The sequence below is a fragment of the Pongo abelii genome, chromosome 19 (assembly GCF_028885655.2).
Source record: "Pongo abelii isolate AG06213 chromosome 19, NHGRI_mPonAbe1-v2.0_pri, whole genome shotgun sequence".
Classification (NCBI taxonomy): Eukaryota; Metazoa; Chordata; class Mammalia; order Primates; family Hominidae; genus Pongo; species Pongo abelii.
The window spans coordinates 58,754,807-58,776,190 of record NC_072004.2 but is presented as its reverse complement, the minus strand read 5'-3'; the positions used below and the strand labels follow the sequence as shown (position 1 = coordinate 58,776,190).

Sequence of the window (21,384 nt, the reverse complement as noted above, 5' to 3'; positions counted from 1 at the left end):
TTGCACTCCAGCCTGGGCAACGAGAGCAAAAAATAAAATAAAATAAAATAATTTTTATTGGGCAGCCCCCAAACCAGAATAGGTTTAGGGAGACTTCCCTGTCTTTACTCTTTTATTTGAAAGACAATTGAACACAAAGCAAATACAAGGCAAATCTCCCATCATTACCACTTTTTTAGGTGTGGGCAGGTTGTTAGAGAACAGTGATTCTCTCTTTTTTCCCCCCAGGATGGGGTCTCACTCTGTTGCAGGTGCAGTGGCACGATCTCAGCTCACTGCAACCTCCACCTCCCTGCCTCAGCCTCTGGAGCAGCTGGAACTATACCACCTGGCTAATTTTTTTTTTTTTTTTTAGAGACAGGGTTTCACATGTTGCCCAGGCTGGTCTCAAACTCCTGGCCTCAAGCGATTTGCCGCCGCCTCCACCACCCCCAACCCCAGCCTCCCAAAGTGCTGGGATTTTGGGTATGAGCCACCACACGTGGCCTCAGAACAGTGATTCTCAAACTTGACTGCACATTGTAATCACCTTGGTTTAAAAAAAAACCCTGCTGCTGGGGTCTCACTCTAAGATTCTGATTTAATAGGGCTGGTGCTGCCTTGGCCTTGGGCTTTTAAAAGCTTACCAGATGATGCTAATGTGAAGTCAAGTTGGAGAACCGTTGTGAAAGAAATTAAAAATCTCTCCTCCCAAAAGGAGGAAGTAAGACTCTATCTGTAGGTAAGAAATCCCAAGGAAATCTACTAAATGGTTAGAATTAGTGAGTTCAGCAAGTTTGCAGGATACAAGATCAGTGTGCAGAAACTTCCCCTCTCCTACAACTGAATGGCTTGTTGTGTGTCCTTCCCAGTTTTTCCATGGGATTATGTGAACATAGACATTCCATACACATGGTGGTCTGTACCTTTTTGTTTTACATATCCAGGTGATGTTTTCCATATTGGCACATGAGATCAACTTCTTTCTGTAACATCGGTATGTCCATGGATTCCATAATCTACCTAGCAGTGATTCCCCTGAAATGTTTGTTAATCCCAATTTTGTTTCAAATGATGCCTCAGCCTATGCAGAGGTACGTGGGCTAAAAACATTTTGAAACAAAAATTTTTAAGGGACTAGTCTCGCTATGTTGCCCAGGCTGGTGGCAACTCCTAGACTTCAGCGATCCTCCTGTCTCTGCCTCTTTAAGTAGCTGGGATCACAGGCACTTGGCTTTGTGGATTTTTCTTTGTTGTAGGTTTGTTTTTGTTTTTTTAATTTAAAGATGCCAAGTGTGGGATTTCAGAGTTGTAGGATGTGGTTATGAGCTTTTAAGAGCTATCATAAGGCTCTCCGGAAAGGTAGTACAGACTTCCCGTTTTCTTGGCTCATATAGCGCCTCTTCCCCACAGTTCTAGAATAACGGGTTCCAGATTTAATGTGGAAGAGAATTTAGGTACCCATCCCTTGGCTGTATGCCTTGAGCTTTTTTTTTTTTTTTTTTTTTTGAGTCTCGCTCTGTCACCCAGACTGGAGTGCAGTGGCGCTATCTTGGCTCACTGCAACCTCTGCCTTCCAGGTTCAAGTGATTGTCCTGCTCAGCCTCCCGAGTAGCTGGGATTACAGGCTCCCACCACAATGCCCGGCTCTCTCTCTTTTTTTTTTTTTTTTTTTTTTTTTTTTGTATTTTTAGTAGAAACAGGGTTTAACATGTTAACCAGGATGGTCTTGGATCTCCTGACCTCGTGATCCACCCGCCTCAGCCTCTGAAAGTGCTAGGATTATAGGCGTGAGCCACCACACCCAGCTTCCTTGAGCTATTTTAACCTTTAAGATAGTAATACATTTGGCTGGGCGCCATGGCCTGTCATCCCAGCACTTTGGGAGGCCGGCTGGTGGATCACCTGAGGTCTGGAGTTCCAGCCTAGCCAACATGGCGAAACCCCGTCTCTACCAAAAATACAAAAATTAGCCAAGTGTGGTGGTGGGCGCCTGTAGACCCAGCTACTCTGGAGGCTGAGGCAGGAGAATTGCATGAACCTGGAGGCAGAGGTTGTAATGAGCCGAGATCACACCACTGCACTCCAGCCTGGACGACAGCAAGATAAAAGGAAAACAATCTAGCAAGGTTCTGTGTTTGAATGTGAAGCAAAACGGTAGCACTAAATTTCCTCCCTGAGGAATTGATGTAAAGCCTTAGCCCTGGCCACTGCCTAGCCCTGCATTGTGCTTCAAATGCTATCATTGGTGCTGCTTCAAATATCAGCAAGAAAGTTTATCTTTAAAGATATAGGGACTTTCAAATGGAGGTGACCTTCTCACTACCACTGCCCCCACTTCATCACTTTAGGGGCAGAACACACCTCTTAGCATTCCTTCACAAACTGTAAGGTCCTTCTCAATCCCCTAGGGGTCTTGTTAAAATGCAGGTCTGAGGTGAGGCTGGGATACTGCGTTTCTAGCAAGGTCCTAGGCAATATTCAAGACTTCTGGTACATGGATCGCACGTTCAGAAGCAGAGTCCTAGAGTAGTGGTTCCCAGCCTTGGCTGGAAAGTAGAACCTCTCAGGGAACTTTAAAAAGTACTGATGTTCTGGCTCTGCCAGAAAACAATGTAAGTCAAACCAATATGAGTTGTTAAAACATGTACATTTGTTATCTCTAAAAGAAAACAAACCCAAATAAGGTGTAATTCAGCTTGTCAGTTCAAGGATTTTTGATTTTAAAAAGACATTACTTGGGCAGAGAGATTTAAAGTTTGCTGGCATAGGAAGCATTGAATGTAAGTGTTCTAGAATAAGCCCGTCATATACCTTTAATGAGTGTTAACTCTGCTTTGCAAAGAACTTTCTATATCTCAGCTAATCCTTATACCAACCGTCCATTAAGAGATGTGTCCCCGTCTTACAGATGAGGAAAAATTGAGTTTTCTATCCCCTTTACATGTCTGTTGCCTTCTTCTAGGCCCTTACCATTCCTCCTTGCTTAGACCTAACAGACTTAGGTTTCTAGGTTCCTTCTGCTCGATATACTTCACTTTTCTTTTTTGAGATGGAGTCTTGATCTCGGCTCACTGCAACCTCCACCCCCCGGGTTCAAGCAATTCTCCTGCCTCAGCCTCCTGAGTAGCTGGGATTACAGGTGCCTGCCACCATGCCCAGCTAATTTTTGTATTTTTAGTAGAGACAGGGTTTCACTGTGTTGCCCAGGCTAGTCTCGAACTTCTGACCTTAGGTGATCTGCCCAGCTCTGCCTCCAAAAGTGCTGGGATTTCAGGCTTCAGGCATGAGCCACTGCACCCACCCTCGATGCACTTTTCATCCTGTTCCCAGAATTGCCTTCTAGAAACAATTTGATGTGTGTGCCTTGCAGACCTATGTTGGTTCTCTGTTGTCTGCAGGATAAAGTCCAGACTACGCAGTGGGGCCCTAGGACACCCTCACTGACCTCACGATGGTACAGATGCTTCTCAGCTTACAGTGGAGTTACATCCTGGTAGACCCATTATAAGCTGAAAATAGCGTAAATCGAAAATAAATACATCTAATGCACCTAACCTACTGAACACCATAGTTTAGCCTAGCCTACTTTACATGAGCTGAGAACACTCACAGTAGTCTACAGTTGGGCAAAATCACCTAGCAACACGGTCCACTCTGGAGTGCCCGTTTTTCACCCTTGTGATAGAGTGGATGACTGGGAGCTAGCATCGCGAGAGAGTAGCGCATCACCTATCGCTAGTCCAGGAAAAGATCAGAATCCAAAATTGGAAGTGTAGTTTCCACTGAATGGGTATTGTTTTCACACCATTGTAAAGTTGAAAAATTCTCAGTTGAGCCTTGGAAGATCAGGGAACGCCTGTACTTGAATCTTCCAAGTCTGACCTGGACCTTCAGGCTGCAGTTTGCTGTGTTGGTCCCTCACCCTGGAGCATCTCCTTAGCCATTTGGAATTTTATTCCTCCTTCATTCTCACCATCTCTAATCGCTGAGTAACAAAGTTCCATTTCATTGACTCATGATTTTATGGGTAGATGTGAGGGACCCATGTACATGTGGATTCCATGGGGGTTTGAAATGCTCCGATGCCACTTGATAGATAAGAACGTTCTGTGAGTTGAGAGAAGTGAGCCGCACTGAGCAGAGCTAGCCCCTTTGGGGAACATAGGGAGAATCTGGCATCATGAAGTGATGAAGGGAGGGATTTGGGTTAAAGAATAGAATGCTCGGTTTGTTTCAAGAGGGTGCGTGAGTTGGGGAGCATGGAGGGGAAGATGGCTCTTCCTGGCCACTGACCCCCAGTGGATCACACAGAGGGTGGACTGGTACGAGCTGAGAGGTGTGCTCCTCTTAGAGGGCAGGGAAGGCGGAGGAGAGGGCTCCGGCCCTACCCTGTTGACTGTCTTGCATGTGCGGTTGCCAGTATCCTCCTACCTGGCTCTGTAACATCCCTCCTCCTCGCTCTCCTGCTCTCCCCAGGTGTAATTACTTCAAGCCTCCAGGATGGCAATCCAGTTCCGTTCGCTCTTCCCCTTGGCATTGCCTGGGATGCTGGCGCTCCTCAGCTGGTGGTGGTTTTTCTCTCGTAAAAAAGGCCATGTCAGCAGCCATGATGAGCAGGTGGAGGCTGGTGCTGTGCAGCTGAGGGCTGACCCTGCCATCAAGGAACCTCTCCCTATGGAAGACGTCTGTCCCGAAGTAGTGTCCACACCCCCCAGTGTCACAGAGCCGCCAGAAAAGGAACTGTCCACCGTGAGCAAGCTGCCTGCAGAGCCCCCAGCATTGCTCCGGACACACCCACCTTGCCGAAGATCAGAGTCCTCGGGCATTCTTCCTAACACCACAGACATGAGATCGCGACCAGGAACACGCAGAGACAACAGTACAAAGCTGGAGCTAGCCCTGACAGGTGGTGAAGCCAAATCGATTCCTCTAGAGTGCCCCCTTTCATCTCCAAAGGGTGTACTATTCCCCAACAAATCAGCTGAGGTGTGTAAGCAAGATTCCCCGTTCAGCAGGGTGCCAGGGAGGGTCCAGCCAGGCTACCCCGCAGTCCCTGCAGAGAAGCGTAGCTCTGGGGAGAGGGCAAGAGAGACAGGTGGGGCCGAAGGGACCGGTGATGCTGTGTTGGGGAGAACGGTGGTTGAAGAAGCTCTATTGTCTCAGGAGCATGTCTTGGAATTGGAGAACAGCAAGGGCCCTAGCCTGGCCTCTTTAGAGGGGGAAGAAGATAAGGGGAAGAGCAGCTCATCCCAGGTGGTGGGGCCGGTGCAGGAGGAAGAGTATGTAGCAGAGAAGTTGCCAAGTAGGTTCATCGAGTCGGCTCACACAGAGCTGGCAAAGGACGATGCGGCGCCAGCACCCCCAGTCACAAACACCAAAGCCCAGGACAGAGGTGTTGAGGGAGAACTGGGCAATGAGGAGAGCTTGGATAGAAATGAGGAGGGCTTGGATAGAAATGAGGAGGGCTTGGATAGAAATGAGGAGGGCTTGGATAGAAATGAGGAGGGCTTGGATAGAAATGAGGAGATTGAGCAGGCTGCCTTCCAGATAATCTCCCAAGTGATCTCAGAAGCAACCGAACAGGTGCTGGCCACCACGGTGGGCAAGGTTGCAGGTCGTGTGTATCAGGCCAGTCAGCTCCAAGGGCAGAAGGAAGAGAGCTGTGTCCCAGTTCACCAGAAAACTGTCTTGGGCCCAGACACTGCAGAGCCTGCCCCAGTAGAGGCAGCTGCTGCCCCGCCGGATGCTGCCCTCCCGTTGCCAGGCCTACCAGCAGAGGGCTCACCACCACCAAAGACCTACGTGAGCTGCCTGAACAGCCCTCTGTCCAGCCCCACCAAGGACAGTAAGCCAAAGATCTCTGCACACCACATCTCCCTGGCCCCCTGCCTGGCACCGACCACCCCAAGTGAAGAGTTGCCAGACCGGGCAGGCATCCTGGTGGAAGATGCCACCTGTGCCACCTGCATGTCAGACAGCAGCCAAAGTGTCCCTTTGGTGGCTTCCCCAGGACACTGCTCAGATTCTTTCAGCACTTCAGGGCTTGAAGACTCTTGCACAGAGACCAGCTCAAGCCCCAGGGACAAGGCCATCACCCCGCCACTGCCAGAAAGTACTGTGCCCTTCAGCAATGGGGTGCTGAAGGGGGAGTTGTCAGACTTGGGGGCTGAGGATGGATGGACCATGGATGCGGAAGCAGATCATTCAGGAGGTAGGAGGGTCTTGGGTTCATTTAGAGGATGGGGCGCTCCCAGTATTCCTTGGAGAAAGGCTGCCAGTCTGCCTCTCCCTTCTGCTACTTGTGCAGCCAAGTCATGGTGCTCTTCAGCTCTTTATCGCAACCTGCAGAGAGCTGGACACAGCGTAGAGCTGGTGGGTAACTGAGGAGTTAGATTGCCCTGAAACCACAAGTCATGGGAGCTGTAACTTGGTTCCTCAACCGGTGACCTTCCCCAGTGAGCCCTTCCCAAGGAACTAGCGCCAAGTTGGGCTCGCTGATTAACATTAATGTGCCTCTTTTTCTTTGTTTAAAAAAATTATTATTATTTTGGTGCAGATGGAGTCTTCCTTTGTTGCCCAGGCTGGTCTTGCACTCCTGGGCTCAAGTGATCCTTCCGCCCTTGGCCTCCCAGAGTGCTGGGATTATAGGTGTGAGCCACCATGCCCAGCCCATTTTTCTTCTTTTTTAAACACTAACCTCTTTGTGTGTGCGTGTGTGTGTGTGTGTTTTAATGGAGAGGCCTCCTTAGCTTTATTTCCCTTGAGTGCCAGGTATGGGTGTGAGTGTTTTGAATGGTTTTTATTTCCTTTTAATCATGTGCTTGTTCCCATGTCTTCACCTGCTTTCCTTCTCCAGAAGCTCTTACAGGGTAAGTGCCCAAAGAACGGCCACAGCTTTGAATACTTGTGGGAGGCTTGAGCTTCCTGAGTTGTCGCTGTCACCTTTGCAGAAAGCCTCAGCCATTTTCTTTCTGTGCAGTTGCAGCTCCACCCCCGGGAAAGCGGGGCACTTTGATAACGAGGTGTCCTGGGTTTTTCGAGTGCTGACCCCAACGTAGACAGTTCAGACCGCTAACTTACAGGTCAGCAGCTCCTGACCCTGCTTCTGCAGCCACCCTGGGGTGTTTTCATTTATCTCATGGAGAGAGGCCACGAATATCCCGAGTGGCTCTCTGACTTGTTTGTCCTGGAGCCATTCCCTCCCATTTCAGCTCCAGGAAGGTTGGGAATCTTTATTGGGAATTTTACCACTTTCAGCAGCATCTCGTTTGTGCCACACACTACATTTTGTTACCTCCAAGATGCTGTTAAGACACTACTATTTTTATATACCTTGGAAAGAAAAAAGTGCTGCCAGTCATGATTATAGAAGGCAAGATACTATATGATGCATCCTAATCTCGGGATGTTTAAATGTTTCTTAAAATACTGCATCTTAAAATGGGTGATTTTTATTTTATTTGTTTTTTAAGAATAAAGGAGTTTCCCTTTGCTTACTGCCCCTCAGCTGAATTAACAAGCCCCACAGCCTTGTCTGCCAACTCCAGATGGATAGTAGTAGCTACTCAGACCTGTTGAAGTCTTCTGAGTTTAGGCTTGAACCTAAGCCGTGGTGATGGGCAGGGAGGTTTAGGGATGGCACGTGGAAATGAAGTAATACTGTCCACGAGCATGTGGTGGGTGCCAAGCACCAGGTTAGTGCCTCGCATGTACCCTCATGTCAGCCCTGCTTTGTGTGTGAGGAAGTTGAAGCTGAGAGGGGACCAGGGACCACCCCACTGAGGGAACTGGAAGCTGGCCTTTGAGTGCAGCCTGCTAGAGTCCTGGTGTGGTTCTGAGCCACTGCTGGGAGCCATCGGGATGGCAGGTATTAGCTAGTCCCATTCTGTGAGACAGAGGCTGGACGCTGTGAGTGAGCAGAGCTCCCTGCCCCCTCCCCCAACCCCTGTCAGCCTGTTATGCTTCCAGCAGGCTAGCCAAGCAGTCTTCCCCCAGAAGGGGTACTTTTCCCTGCATGAATCCTGTTCCAAGCGCCTAGTGTTAAGGGGGGAAGTCACTTTGAAGGTGATTCTTCCTTAGCTGGGAGCAGGATCTCTTGGGCCTTAGTTCTCTGCATCCACTGTATGGGTTACTTGGCAAAGGATTATACCCAGGGTTTGGAGAAACCATGTGGAAGGTAACCTAATTGGTAGACTCTCAGGAGTGATCTATTTCTGGTGATTGAGTCATCCATATTTAAGCCAGGGCCACTTCTCTTGAGCTGATCTGGACCCGCTTTTTTGTGACGGTCCCTTTGGCACGCTCTTGAGTGAGAGTGGAACAGCCCAGGTCGGGAGCAGAGTCTGTTCCCGTTGGGTTTTCTTGGGCATGAGCTTTGGCTCAGTCTTTTGACCAATGGAGTATTTGAGCCAGAAAAATGTTCAGAGTTGCACGAATCAGGCCTAAGCAAAGGGAAAGGAGACTCTCCTTTTTTAGTCCACATATGGCAGAGGAACGAGCAGGTCCCCACTAGGTATAAGAATGGGGCCCTCAGGCAGGCCAGTGAGGACTTTGTCTAGCTCTGCTGGGCTGAAGGCTAGTACCTGTGACCCTGGGACTGGGCCTGGGGACAGGAGACACCAACTCTTGGTCTGAGGGGGTAGGATAGTTGGAAGGGTGTCAAGGTGTTTGCGGTCCATCGGTCTGGCTCTCAGGACCATGTGGACCTCAAGCATGTCTCCTCCCCCGCCCTGTGGGCTCCCCTTCCCTGGGCGCAGTCTGTCTCTTCTGAGTTCACCACTTGTGTCTCTGCTCCAGCAGCTGTGGCTGGGTGCGGCTGCCAATTAAGCAAGTGGGACTGTAAGTGACAGGCTAAAATTAGGTGTATCGACACCCCCAGTCCTCCTTTCACTGGGGTTGTTCTGAGCCTTCTAGACTGTAAGTTGACAGTCACCTGCCAAGCTTGAGGAGCGGGTATGGGGCAGGGCCTCCTGGGAATGTGAGTTTGGGAAGTTCTTGGTTACTGGCTGCTCTGAGCTGGGGTCTGTGTGTGTGCGCGCCTGCTGCTTCCCCCCCTGCAGGTTCTGACAGGAACAGCATGGATTCTGTGGATAGCTGTTGCAGTCTCAAGAAGACTGAGAGCTTCCAAAATGCCCAGGCAGGCTCCAACCCTAAGAAGGTCGACCTCATCATCTGGGAGATCGAGGTGCCAAAGGTAGGGGCGGAGTCCCCCAGTCTGGTTCTGTGGTAAGCGCAAAGCTCCCTGGGGCCAGGGCCATTAGACCTCGGGGAGGGAGGGGGCCAGGAGAGGGACGGTAAACCGGAAGGAGCCCTGGGTCCGCCAAAGGCTGCAGGGAAAGGACACACTACACTTTGCCAAGGCTCAGAGAGCTTCCTGCAACGTGGAATTCCTCCAGCTGCCTCCAGGAGCATCTTATTCTTGTACTTCTCAAACTCGCAGGCCTGTGTGTCTCCCTTGGGGGTGGTTCTTGCATATTCTGCGGCTCAGATCTATTTGGAAAAAAGACACCAAGGCCGTGGGGGCCAGCCAGAATCCCTTCACTGAGCTCTGCTCAAGTGCTCCAACGTAAAGTGTATTTTATAATGGAGCAAAGCATAAATCCATATTTTAGAGAACTTGAAAAGTATAGAAATATATGCAGAAAATAAAAATCAGCTCTAATCCTACCCTTGAGAGCGACTGTGAAAGACTTTTATTTCCTTCTCATCTTGCACCCTGTGGTTTTTAAACAAAACTGAGATTATGTTGCTTTAATTAATACTTTAAATATTTAACAATTTAATTTTCGTGTGTTATTCTTCGAAAATGTAATTGTAACTGCATTATTCATTGTGTGGATGTCGGTTTACTTCATCAGTCCCCATTCCTGAGTGCTTAAGTGGTTTCAAGCTTCTTGCCGTTAGAACTTACAACATATTAGCTTGATCTTGATGTTTATCTCTGGGGCTCAGAAATAATTTGTCAGACCGCATTCTCCCAGGGCCCTGGGCTCTGTGCTCAGGTGGAGACTTGGCTTGGTCTGAACTCTGGATCATAGTGGCTGTTTTGACCCTGGGTTGCGAGCTCTCTTGGTGGTTTCCTCCCTGGGGGGCCCTATTATCCGTCCTGCCTGCTTTTCCTTCAGTGGTTACATAGGGCATGAAGAGAAAGGCTGTGCCTGAGGATGGACCATGTCCCCAGTAGCTCCTCCGGGAGGGGTCGTTGGCGGTTGTGTGGGAGCCCATCTTACGTAAGGGCTAAGTTTGGCTGCTTCTATCTGCCTTGAACTCTGTCGCACTGGGCACTTCTGCATGCCTCCTGCTCTGCAGGCTTCAGCCTGCTGTCACTTGGCAGTGGGAGCCCAGGGTTCTTAGACCTTCATTTTCAAATCGAACCCCTTTATCTTTGGATCTGAGTAGACTTGAGGGAGAGGGGCACGAGAAATCGAGAAATCGTGTGCTGGCGAAACTTCTCAGCATGGGTTTTAGAGGAGAAGATGCTGCTGCCTTTGCAGCTTTCTGGGTCTGGGCCACATTGTTGGGGCGAAATGGGAACTGCTTGGTCCTGGAGCCAGACTGCCTGATTCAACTTCCTGGTTAGCAGCTGTGTGACCTTAAGGTAGTTCCTTAGCCTCTCTGGGCTTGTTTCCCCATCTACAGAATGGTGATAAAGTTATCTGTGTTTCACAGGTACTATGAGTAAATGTAAGTGCTTAGAATAGTCCTGGAAAATAAATGCTGACATGGTAACAGCTAATATGTTTGAGCATGATCTTGTGTAAAACAGAAGTAGGTCTTTGGGTGTCCAGGGAATTGGTTTCCCGTTAACCCTCTCATCTCTTTTGTCTTTCTGGAAGCACTTAGTCGGTCGGCTAATTGGCAAGCAGGGGCGCTATGTGAGTTTTCTGAAGCAAACATCTGGTGCCAAGATCTACATTTCAACCCTGCCTTACACCCAGAGCGTCCAGATCTGCCACATAGAAGGTCAGTAGCATCTGCTGCTTGTATTGCCTCTTACCTGAAATATTAAATAGAAGTGAATAGCATCTGAGTTTCAATTGCTATCTTTTTGGAATAGGAAACCCTGATTCTCATCCCAGGGAAGGGAGCATTAGGTGTCTTCCCTGCAGCCTTTCCCCCATTTCAGTTGCCTGTGGGAGACTCAGGTCCCTCCCTACTCTGATCTTTGGCCAGGAGAAGTGTGGGTGCTTGGTTGGGTGGGGCCTGGGTCCTGGGTTCATAGTGCGCACCACCCCATAAAGGCTTCTCTCAAAGCAGAAGTGCCCTGTGTGCAATTCCCCTTTGGCATTTTCCCAGCTGCCTGCCTCTTCCTGTTGCATTGAAAGCATGGATCATAATGGCAGAGGTATCATTTGAAAGGCTTAGATGCCTTTCTTCCTAAAGCAGAGCTTAAGTGTTTCAGTACCTCAAAGATGCATTTGAACTCTATGCAAAGTGCAGTGGAGTGGGGTCTGTGGCTGTGTTTTTGTGAGTGTGTGTGTGACTTTCCTCTTACAGTGATTGTATGTCCTGCCCCCATCCGCTATTTAGGCTCTCAACATCATGTAGACAAAGCGCTGAACTTGATTGGGAAGAAGTTCAAAGAGCTGAACCTCACCAATATCTACGCTCCCCCATTGCCTTCGCTGGCGCTGCCTTCTCTGCCGATGACATCCTGGGTGAGTGTGCTACTGGGTGATCCGGACTTCTTGCCTCTTTCCCCCAAACCTACCCCAAACAAGAAACTCCCCAGACCTCAGGCTAAGAAGGCCAAGTGCACATGAGTGCCTGTGCCCTCTCCTCTCTGGCCTCTACTGGTCGGTTCTGCTATGGGACTGTGTTCTGGGGACAGGGCTTAGGTGGTGATAGTGCTGGCAGGAAACCAGAGGCCTCTTGGTCCCCACGTGGGAAGACTACTTTCCCTGGCTCTGCCCCCTGGGCACCTTTTAAGTTTTCTAGGCATTTGCTTAGAAAGGATGGTGTAGTTCAGCCAGGAGACTGGGTGTGTCCAGGGTCGCCATTCAACACCTGAGACCTGGGTGGGACTAGAATCATGGGTTTGGATGGCGCTCGTTCTTTCTTCTGGTTGAGTCAGGCCTTAGCAGTGGCCCTGGTGAAGGATCTCCTTCCCTTTACCCTCCCCAGGAGGTGCCTAAATTACAAAGAAGAATGAATACTCCCTGCCAGGCCCGGAAGCCCAGTGACTCTTTGGAGGTTGCCCCAGGAGTTTGGCAGAGGGAAGAGCTGCTGTCTCCAGGGCCCCTGTGTGCTGCTGACTGCAGGGTCTCTCAGGGCCGTCGCCCATATCCTGCAGTGTGCCTCTGGCCCTGGTTGGGTCTTATCTCACTGGGAGTAGAATTGCAGAATTCTGTGGGCCAAAGACTATTGACTACATTTTACACAGATGGACAGATGGGCTGACTGTAGCTCCAAGGAAATTGTCCTCCTTTGTGGGTTTTTTTTTTTTTTTTTAAATGGATGGTAGGCAGTTCAGTTTTGTGTCTTCCCCTTTGCAAAGGCCCTTGGGCTGGAGGGAAAGGATTGGGATATCTTTTTCCTGTGGATATGTGAGAGTCGGCTGAATACCACTTTATGCTTTACTCCTGAATCAAGAGTTTTTTTTCCCAGGAGGCTCAGTCCTAGACTCACTCTCTTTTTTTTTTTTTTTTTGAGACAGAGTCTCACTCTGTTGCCCAGTCTGGAGTGCAGTGGCTGATCTTGGCTCACTGCAACCTCTGCCCACCAGGTTCAAGCGATTATCCTGCCCCAGCCTCCTGAGTAGTTGGGATTACAGGTGTGCTCCACTATGCCCGGCTAATTTTTATGTTTTTAGTAGAGATGGGATTTCACCACGTTTGCCAGGCTGGTCTTGAACTCCTGACCTCAGGAGGGTAAGCAGTAGGAGGGGAGAGCAAATAGGAGGCGGACTCTGCTAGACCTTGACCATGGACCTGACCTGAGACCACTGCTTGCTCTTGGGAAGGCAGCATAGATGCTGTCAGACCATAGGCTCCTGGGGTCATCTGCCAGTCCACAGGAGTTGGCTAAAGGGCCTGGGGGCCTGCCTACTGCTTATTTTCAGGAGTCTTGTTCTCAGCGGCCACCTCTTTCCTCTGTTGCCCTCCCTGGGTCTTATAGATTCATCAACAGAAGTGAGAGGGAGGGCACTGCTGGTAGGTGGACCCTGCCCAGGCCTGTGCAAGGCCCAGCACTACCTCCGCAGTTGCTTCTTGGTTGCCCAGTATCTGTGGGACCCTCCCTGCCTGGCCCTGAGGTGAGACTGCCCCTAATGGCTGCTCATGGTATTGCAGGACAACAGCCACAGAGGTGTCGAACACTTTGTGTTGTTAAAGTAGTCCTTCAACCTCTGCCTTCTGGGTACCATGTTGTCTTGAGTTGCCCTTTTCAAAGATATGCCAGCCTAGAGACTTGCCCTTGGGTCTTGGGACTTATTGAAAGATGAGATAAGAAGGATTGTTTCAGTGGCCGCTCCCCCTTCCCCTCTACAGCTCATGCTGCCTGATGGCATCACCGTGGAGGTCATTGTGGTCAACCAGGTCAATGCCGGGCACCTGTTCGTGCAGCAGCACACACACCCTACCTTCCACGCGCTGCGCAGCCTCGACCAGCAGATGTACCTCTGTTACTCTCAGCCTGGAATCCCCACCTTACCCACCCCAGTGGAAAGTAAGCAGTGCCCTGAGGAGTCGGGAAGGGGGACCCCTGGGGTTGCCTGTTCTGCCCTGGATCCTGATCAGGAGGAGGCTGTTCTGCGATCCTTCATGGAAGCAGCATCCTTCAATTCTTGCCATTGTTATGGAGCTGGGGTGGGTTTCCTGGCGAGGCAGAGCTGGGGTTTCCACTGGCTGGCAGAGTGATGGGTGTTGGAGTAGAGTTTTGACACAGGGATTCAGATCCCGGCTCTGCCACTAATTTTTTTTTAAATTTTTTCTTTTTTTTCCCTCAAAGCCAGTGTCATAGTATCTGCCACCTATTTATTATCTGTTAAAGGGGGTGATACCCACTTGTTCCAGGAATTAGTGTTGAATACTGTATGTGTTACATATAAAGCACTTGATGCATATAATGGTTACCATAAAAAAATCCCTAAGTCCAACAAGCCTGTGCAGTGTGTTGGGTCATCTCCATTTAACAGATGAGAAAACTGAGCCTCAGGTGACTTGCCCAAGTGAGCAGGATCTGGGGTCTGAGCCCAGCCTTTGTCATTATTATCTTTGTTGTCCTTATCAGAGACGATTGAATGTCAGAACATCACCCGTTCCTCACCAGGGGATGGCGGGGTCACTCAGTGCAGTAGAAAACCTTCTGAAGTGATCTGTAGCCTTTTGTGTATGTTTTTTCCTTTTGGAAGGATAAGGCCTTAGTTTTCATCAGCTTCTCTAAAGTTGCCTTAACCTAGCAGTAAAGACTGAATCGGAGTCCGAGAGGTAACTGCCAGGGATTCTCTCTAAGGGTCAGGACCCAGCACAGTCAGCCTCATGTCACAGGTCCTCATCCTGGCCAGCGTGGGCAGCTGTTGGGGTGCTGCTGGGAACCTTTACCTCCTGGTCTCATCTGCCTCTGACCCACAGTGGGTTAGTGACCCCTTGATCCTGGGTGGCTGCCGAGGTGCTGTCAGCACCTTCCAGAGGCAAAGGCTAGAAGAAGGGGGTTTAGGCCCAGGAGGCCCCTTCTGGTCAAGCTCTCCATCTGAGTTGTGGGCTGGAGCACACCCTAGGTATGAGGATGCTGAGATCTGCTGCACTTGATTTCTTCAGGGACTTTCTTTTAAATGTAAGGCTGGCCCTGGCCCCCATTCCCTGAGTGCTATATTTACTTGGTTTATTCCTATTCATCTGTGTCCCTCTTGGGTCCCAGTAAGTTTTGGAGTAATGAATCTAGACTGAATGCTTCTCAGTCTGGATGGCCTCGGGGGCGGCACACTTGCTAGGCTGAACTTCTCACATCCAGGTTCTTCCCTTGGCTGGTCTTGGGCTTGGGGGAGGCTTTGCTTGGGGCCGGTTGCTGTTCCTGTCCCCTGCACTGTGGAGGTTGCAGGCCTCTGAGAGGTAACGTAGGGAGGTGGGTAGTGGCCAGGTGGCCCTTGGTGCCCTGCCTGGGCCCAGGCGTTCCACACACTCTGCTCCCTACCCTGCAGTAACGGTCATCTGTGCCGCCCCTGGTGCAGACGGGGCCTGGTGGCGAGCCCAAGTGGTTGCCTCCTACGAGGAGACCAACGAAGTGGAGATTCGATACGTGGACTACGGCGGATATAAGAGGGTGAAAGTAGACGTGCTCCGGCAAATCAGGTGAGCGGAGATGCCTCAGACAGGCCTACGCCCTGCTTGTTCTGGGATGTGTGATCTCTGCGTGGCTGGCTCAGTTGTGCCAGGGCTTGGGTGAGGGTTAATTCTTCCCTCCTGCTGCCTACTGTGTTTTAGCAGAGTCTGATACAAACTCGATTACTCGCTTAGCCAAACTGAGCTAGAAGGCCTGTCTTGTGGAAGAATCCCCAGCATCATCCTTCAGAAGTGAAGCTGGGCCAGGCGTGGTGGCCTGCTGCAAATCCCAGCGCTTTGGGAGGGTCACTTGAGTGCAGGAGTTCAAGACCAGACCGGGCAGTATAGCGAGACCTCCTCTCTACAACAACAACAAAAAAGGAAAAAAGTGAAGCGGGCTCCTTTTTAGGAATTTGCTGTAGGACCTAGTCCTTCTGAGGTCAGGCTTGCAGCAGGGTCGGCTGGCTGTGTTTGGGTGTGCCGTGAGCCATGGCCTGCTGCAAAGTACGAACCCTCTGCTTTGCTGCATCCCAGGTTATGGGTGTCACTGTACAAAGATGAATACTGGCTTGGAGTGGAGTCAGCCTTCATGTCCACGTTAAACTTGTTCCTTTTTTGCCTTCCCAGGTCTGACTTTGTCACCCTGCCGTTTCAGGGAGCAGAAGTCCTTCTGGACAGTGTGATGCCCCTGTCAGGTAACAGCGGGGGCCTTTGGCTTGGGGGATTGTTGCGGACAGTTGTTGAGAGTAGGTCTTTCTCAGAGCCTCCGTTCTTACCTGGAGGATTTATGCTAACATAAGTTGCTACCACTCAAGAGTTTCTGATTGAATAGGTCTGGGCTTAGGCCTAGGAACTTACATTGCTATCAAGTTCCCAGGTGAGACCAGTGCTGCTGATCCTTTGAGATCCACTGCTCTAGACTGTACTCAGACCTCAGGCATCAAGGGGCTTCCAACAAAGGCACTTTCCAGATTATAGTTCAGACCCAGAGTCTTAGTCCTGGTGGTTGAGGATGTGCTGCTCACTGATACTGCTCAGCCAGGCCATAGCTCCATAGGGCACAGTGGGGACACACTATCTGGTGTCTTAGACTGTGAAAGCATTGTCAGAGGGAAGAGGACTGGCAAAATCTTGGGTAAATTACTTAGCCTCAGTTTTCACCCAAGAACATGGGAATGATACCTGTCTTTGATGCTGGCTGTGAGAATTACATAAACCTAAGATCTGGTGTGTAGAGGGTGGCGAAATGGCAGCTGTTTATGGCGAGGAATTTTATATTTGTAGGTGATAGTTCATCCCATCCCACTCCCTCTCCAGGTTTGCCCCTTCTGATCTTCTTCTTGTTTATCTTAAGTGATTGCATGTGTTAGAAATACTATAGTCTAGCTGGAGTCGGCTCAGAGGGAGCACTGGGGCAAGATCTTTGTTTTGCTTCTTTTATTGCTGTTGCCCCTCCTTCCTCTCTGCTTCTGTCCAAGTGATCTGTCCAGACCCAGCTGAAACTCTTTCTCCTTCGTAAGATTTTCCCAGATCTTCCTTGGTAAACCCCTGTCCCTCCCATCCTTGCCACTGCTTGCCTTGGGTGTGTCGTTCTATGTAACTTTTGTAATCCAGCAAAGCTGAATGCTGCCGCAGCGCCTTGCCCACTCTGAGTGGCTGGCCTTATTGGGCTGTGTGGCCAACTGCCTGGGTTTGATTCCCACCTTCACCACTTGGGAGCTGGTTGACCTTCAGAAATCCACCTTTGCCTCAGTGTTCTCTCCTGTAAAGTGGCGATAGCACTTGGTGTTACTAATTTGGTGGAAGAACACATACTATATGCTCTGCACTGCCAGCACCCGAATTGGTGGGGGTGGTGGTGGTGCTGCTGCTGGTGGTATTGGTGGTGGTGTTAGTGGTGAAGGCAAGAGTTTCTGTCCATCTGTTGTCTGTGCTCCAGTGGGCAACATGCAGCAGCAGCAGCCCTGAGTTTATCCACTGGGAGTCATACGGAGGCCTAGGCTCTGTCTCTGACCTGGGTGGATCTCCCCAGTGCAGTTCTTAAGTCCCACAGCATCTGAAGCATTCTACTTGGAATGCACCTGAAACTTGTGTATATGACAAGGGTGCCTTGCCTCAGCGAGAGCCTAAATGCTGCTTTTCCTTTTCCTCCTGAAGACGATGACCAGTTTTCACCTGAAGCAGATGCTGCCATGAGCGAGATGACAGGGAATACAGCACTGCTTGCTCAGGTGTGTGGTTGGCAGGGGTGGGGGAGGCAGGCTGGCTTGGGTTCTTGGGAACTGACCTTTCAATTCCTTCTTTCCTGTGGCTTGGCCCTGGATTGACCAGCAGTATTTAAGGAAAAGTGCATGAAGTAACTAATACTTGGTATTAGTCTGTTCTCACATTGCTATAAAGAAATACCCGGGACTGAATAATCTATAAAGGAAAGAGGTGTGATTGACTCACAATTCTGCGGGCCTGAGGAGACCTCAGGAAACTTACAATCGTGGCAGAAAGGGAAGAGGCCTGTCTTACATGATGGGCAGGCAAGTATGTGAAGGAGGAACTGTCAGATACTTACAAAACCATCAGATCTCATGAGAACTCACTATCACGAGAACAGCATGGGCACACCGCCTCATGATCCAGTCACCTCCCACCAGGTCTCTCCCTCGACACGTGGGGATTATGGAGATTACAATTCAAGATGATATTTGAGCGGGGACACAAAACCTAACCATATTATACTTTCCACCCCCGCTTCTTCAGGTGACAAGTTACAGTCCAACTGGTCTTCCTCTGATTCAGCTGTGGAGTGTGGTTGGAGATGAAGTAAGTTCTGCCCTTCTTTTCCCTCTGTGTTGCTGGCCCGAAGTAATGGATTGATTAGGAGCTGGTCCTGGGATTTGTTTCCTCTTGAGTTAATCAGAGGATATAACTGTAGACAAGCACCTCCTAGGGGACACTTTGGATGTCCTGATTGGCAGTGGTGATGTCAGTATCCTCTAGTGGGTAGAGGCCAGGGATGCCACTAAACATCCCATAGTATTCAGGACAGCACCCCACAGCAAAGAATTATCCAACCCCAAATGTCAATAGCGCCAAGGTGGAGAAACCCTGTGCGAGACTCTGTGGGACCTTCTGTCTGTTGGGTTTTTCTGTCCTCTGTCTTATGGTTATGAAAGCTTAGATTTCCTCAGCATATTAAAAAGCCTATCCTGGCCAGGTACAGTGGCTCACCCCTGTAATCCCAGCACTTTGGGAGGCCGAGACGGGCAGATCACTTGAGGTCAGGAGTTTGAGACCAGCCTGGCCAACACGGCGAAACCCCCATCTCTACTAAAAATGCAAAAATCTGCTAGGTGTGGTGATGCACACCTGTGATCCCAGCTGCTTGGGAGGCTGAGGCAGGAGAATCACTTGAACCTGGGAGATGGAGGTTGCAGTGAAACAACATTGTGCCACTGCACTCCAGTCTGGGTGACAGAGCAAGACTCTTGTCTCAAAAAAAAAAAAAAAACAAAAACAAAAACAAAAAAAACCTATCCTTATGTCACAGCAGCCAACAGAACACTTAAATAAACGTTCCTGTTGGCTAGAGCATAAGCCATGTCCCCCACCCTGTTACTCTTTTTTTTTTTTTTTTTGGGACAGAGTCTTGCTCTTGTTGTCCAGGCTGGAGTGCAGTGGCGTGATTTTGGCTCACTGTAACCTCTGCCTCCGGGGTTCAAGCGATTCTGCCTCAGCCTCAGTAACTGGGATTACAAGTGCCTGCCACCACACCTGGCTAATTTTTGTATGTTTAGTAGAGACGGGGTTTCACCATGTTGGCCAGGCTGGTCTCGAACTCCTGACCTCAGGTGATCCACCTGCCTCAGCCTCCCAAAATGCTAGGATTACAGGCATGAGCCACTGCGTCTGGCCTACACTGTTACTCTCGTACATCTGTTGCCTGCAGTGGCAACCGGGGAGGGGAGAACTCATGTTGGCTTGGGAGATGGCCCCAAGGTGCCATGGACAAAGCTTTAAGGGAACTTTCTTTTCTAGGTGGTGTTGATAAACCGGTCCCTGGTGGAGCGAGGCCTTGCCCAGTGGGTAGACAGCTACTACGCAAGCCTTTGACCCCTATACTGCTTCCTCAGAGTCTTTTTTTTGCACTGTTGAAATTGGGCTTGGCACTCAAGTCTAAGATTAACATCGGAATAACAAACATTGTCCTCTCCAGAAAGTCCTTTCTTCCTCCATACTGTAGTCCTATTGAGAAGACGTTTCGTCTCTGAGAAAAAAGGATGGAACTATGGGTTCTCTTCTCAAAGCCAAAGGATAGTGTTTAACAAGCCAGCAGGCTTATCCTGGTTCTCAGCTGTTTAAAAAAAAAAAAAAAAAGGAATAGAAACAGCCTCAACCAGACTGTCCTGTTCCCCCTGTTCCATTCCCCTCTTCTTCCTTCTATCTCCTTCCCCGGCAAAAACCAAACAAACTGGCAGACAGGCCAGGGATGTATGTTGCTTGCTTGAGAGGGTTTCTTTTACTTCAAAATCTTTCTTCAGGGAGCAAGACATGAACTGACTAATTGGTATCCACTACTTGTACAGCTTACATAAATGAATTGATGATATTTAACCAGTTTTTATAAACTTCATTTTGGTCTCTAAACACAGATTTTTTAAATTGCATCTGTAAATATGAAATGGTCATCACACCTGACCTTGGTCAGTGGGGAGGGGAACTGGTATCCTGCCAAGCCTGGTTGTAATTTGTAACCATTTTCTATTTGTGCAAACTCTGTAAATATGTGTTTAAACAAATGTAATATTTTGTACAAGATACACTGGAGAACAAAGGGAACTCAAGATTTTTCCAGCCACATGTTACCTGTAAGTAGAAGTAGACTCTGCAGTGCAGCTTCCGCTCTTGGCGCCTCTGGCCAGGGCCCCTGTGGCTTCCTGCACACTGGACGGGTGACTGTATGGTAGAGACTGATCTGGGAACTTTTTGCTGTACAAATCTGTTTAAAAAAAAAATAGTAACTCATTGAATTAACTTGCAGTGGTGTGTTTGATTCTTTTTTAGACTGGCTTCAGCATTGTGCAGTTTAAAAATAAGTAACTTAAGTAACTTACATAAATCTTCAATTGTATGAACTATAGCTTTGAGTCCATTTTTTTTCCAGTGGTGAAGAATTGGGGGGGTGGAGAGTGAAGAGGGGGGCAGTGAGTGTGGCGAGCTGGAACACAGGCCCCACACAACTGCCTCTACGGGAGACCCATGGTTTTTTGAAGACAATTTGGCCAGAAATTTCTATCTGGCCTTTTCCTCTCTCTCCTTGTCCCACCAGGTGGCAGCCAAGCGTCCTCCGACTTCCTTGACTGCCTGTTAACTAGCCAGACTCAGTTTAAAGCACTGGCTTCCAAAACAGGTTGTGCCTTCTTTGGTTGTCATTCTTAATAGACTTGTGAAGTTATTTAATTTACTGTAGTGATGAGAATGATGTAAAAAATACATGTAAGTTATAGGAAGAGATACTGCCTCAATTTAATAGCCCCTGCTCTTAAAGAAGGCTCTGGCCACTGCAGCCCAGGCCTACCCCAGTGCCCCGCCCCCGCCCCCTACGTTTGAGGCCTCTGGCTGCAGGGCTGTTGAGCTTGAGCTCTAGTTTTTAGAGAGCTGACTTAGCCTGAAGGTCATTCTGATTGGAGATATCCTCCCACCGCAAACCCACTCCTGGGAGCTCCTCCCAGTTCCAGCCCAGCTGGCTTGTTCTCCTTTCTGTCTGTCTGTCCTGGCCGAGCCTGAGCTGTGGCCATTGTCAGGTGCCCGTCTTCCCCTCCATCCAGGTTCTCACTTGTGTGGTTAACAGCCTCTGTTTCCCTCATCTGTAAGATGAGATAACCTCATAAGGCAATTTAATCATGGAAATGCCCTCTGCTTCTACAGGGTTTGGTCCCAGGGAGCTCCCCTGCAGTTCCTTAGCCACTGTTGGCTTTAAGTCCTGGCAGGAATTGGGTGTGACTTTGGCCAAGTCACCATATACACCCAGGTCTAAGCTTTTCCTCTATAATCCAGCATTGCTGGAGCATGAAAAGTTCTACGGAAGCCTTCTGACTAACTTAGGGAATGCTCACAGAGGCTGGTGTGCAGATTTAGCTTTTATCTCCAG

At 49.5% G+C, this 21,384-nt stretch overlaps 1 protein-coding gene across 5 annotated transcripts in view; it reads left to right on the top strand.

Moving 5' to 3' along the window:
• AKAP1 (A-kinase anchoring protein 1) overlaps positions 1–20,267 on the top strand; it is a 35,979-nt gene extending 15,712 nt beyond the window's left edge. For 4 of the 5 annotated variants that reach the window (XM_002827339.6, XM_063718816.1, XM_009251581.4 and 1 more), the window contains 10 exons: positions 4,459–6,193; positions 9,042–9,175; positions 10,818–10,944; positions 11,512–11,639; positions 13,470–13,647; positions 15,119–15,269; positions 15,867–15,934; positions 17,397–17,470; positions 17,994–18,056; positions 19,272–20,267. In XM_002827339.6, coding sequence (XP_002827385.4) covers positions 4,483–6,193; positions 9,042–9,175; positions 10,818–10,944; positions 11,512–11,639; positions 13,470–13,647; positions 15,119–15,269; positions 15,867–15,934; positions 17,397–17,470; positions 17,994–18,056; positions 19,272–19,346 — 2,709 coding nt within the window. In that variant the 5' untranslated portion in view covers positions 4,459–4,482 and the 3' untranslated portion in view covers positions 19,347–20,267. The remainder of the gene's footprint in view (positions 1–4,458; positions 6,194–9,041; positions 9,176–10,817; positions 10,945–11,511; positions 11,640–13,469; positions 13,648–15,118; positions 15,270–15,866; positions 15,935–17,396; positions 17,471–17,993; positions 18,057–19,271) is intronic. The other variant, XM_054535669.2, reaches the window with a different exon arrangement.
• The last annotated feature ends 1,117 nt before the right edge of the window (positions 20,268–21,384 follow it).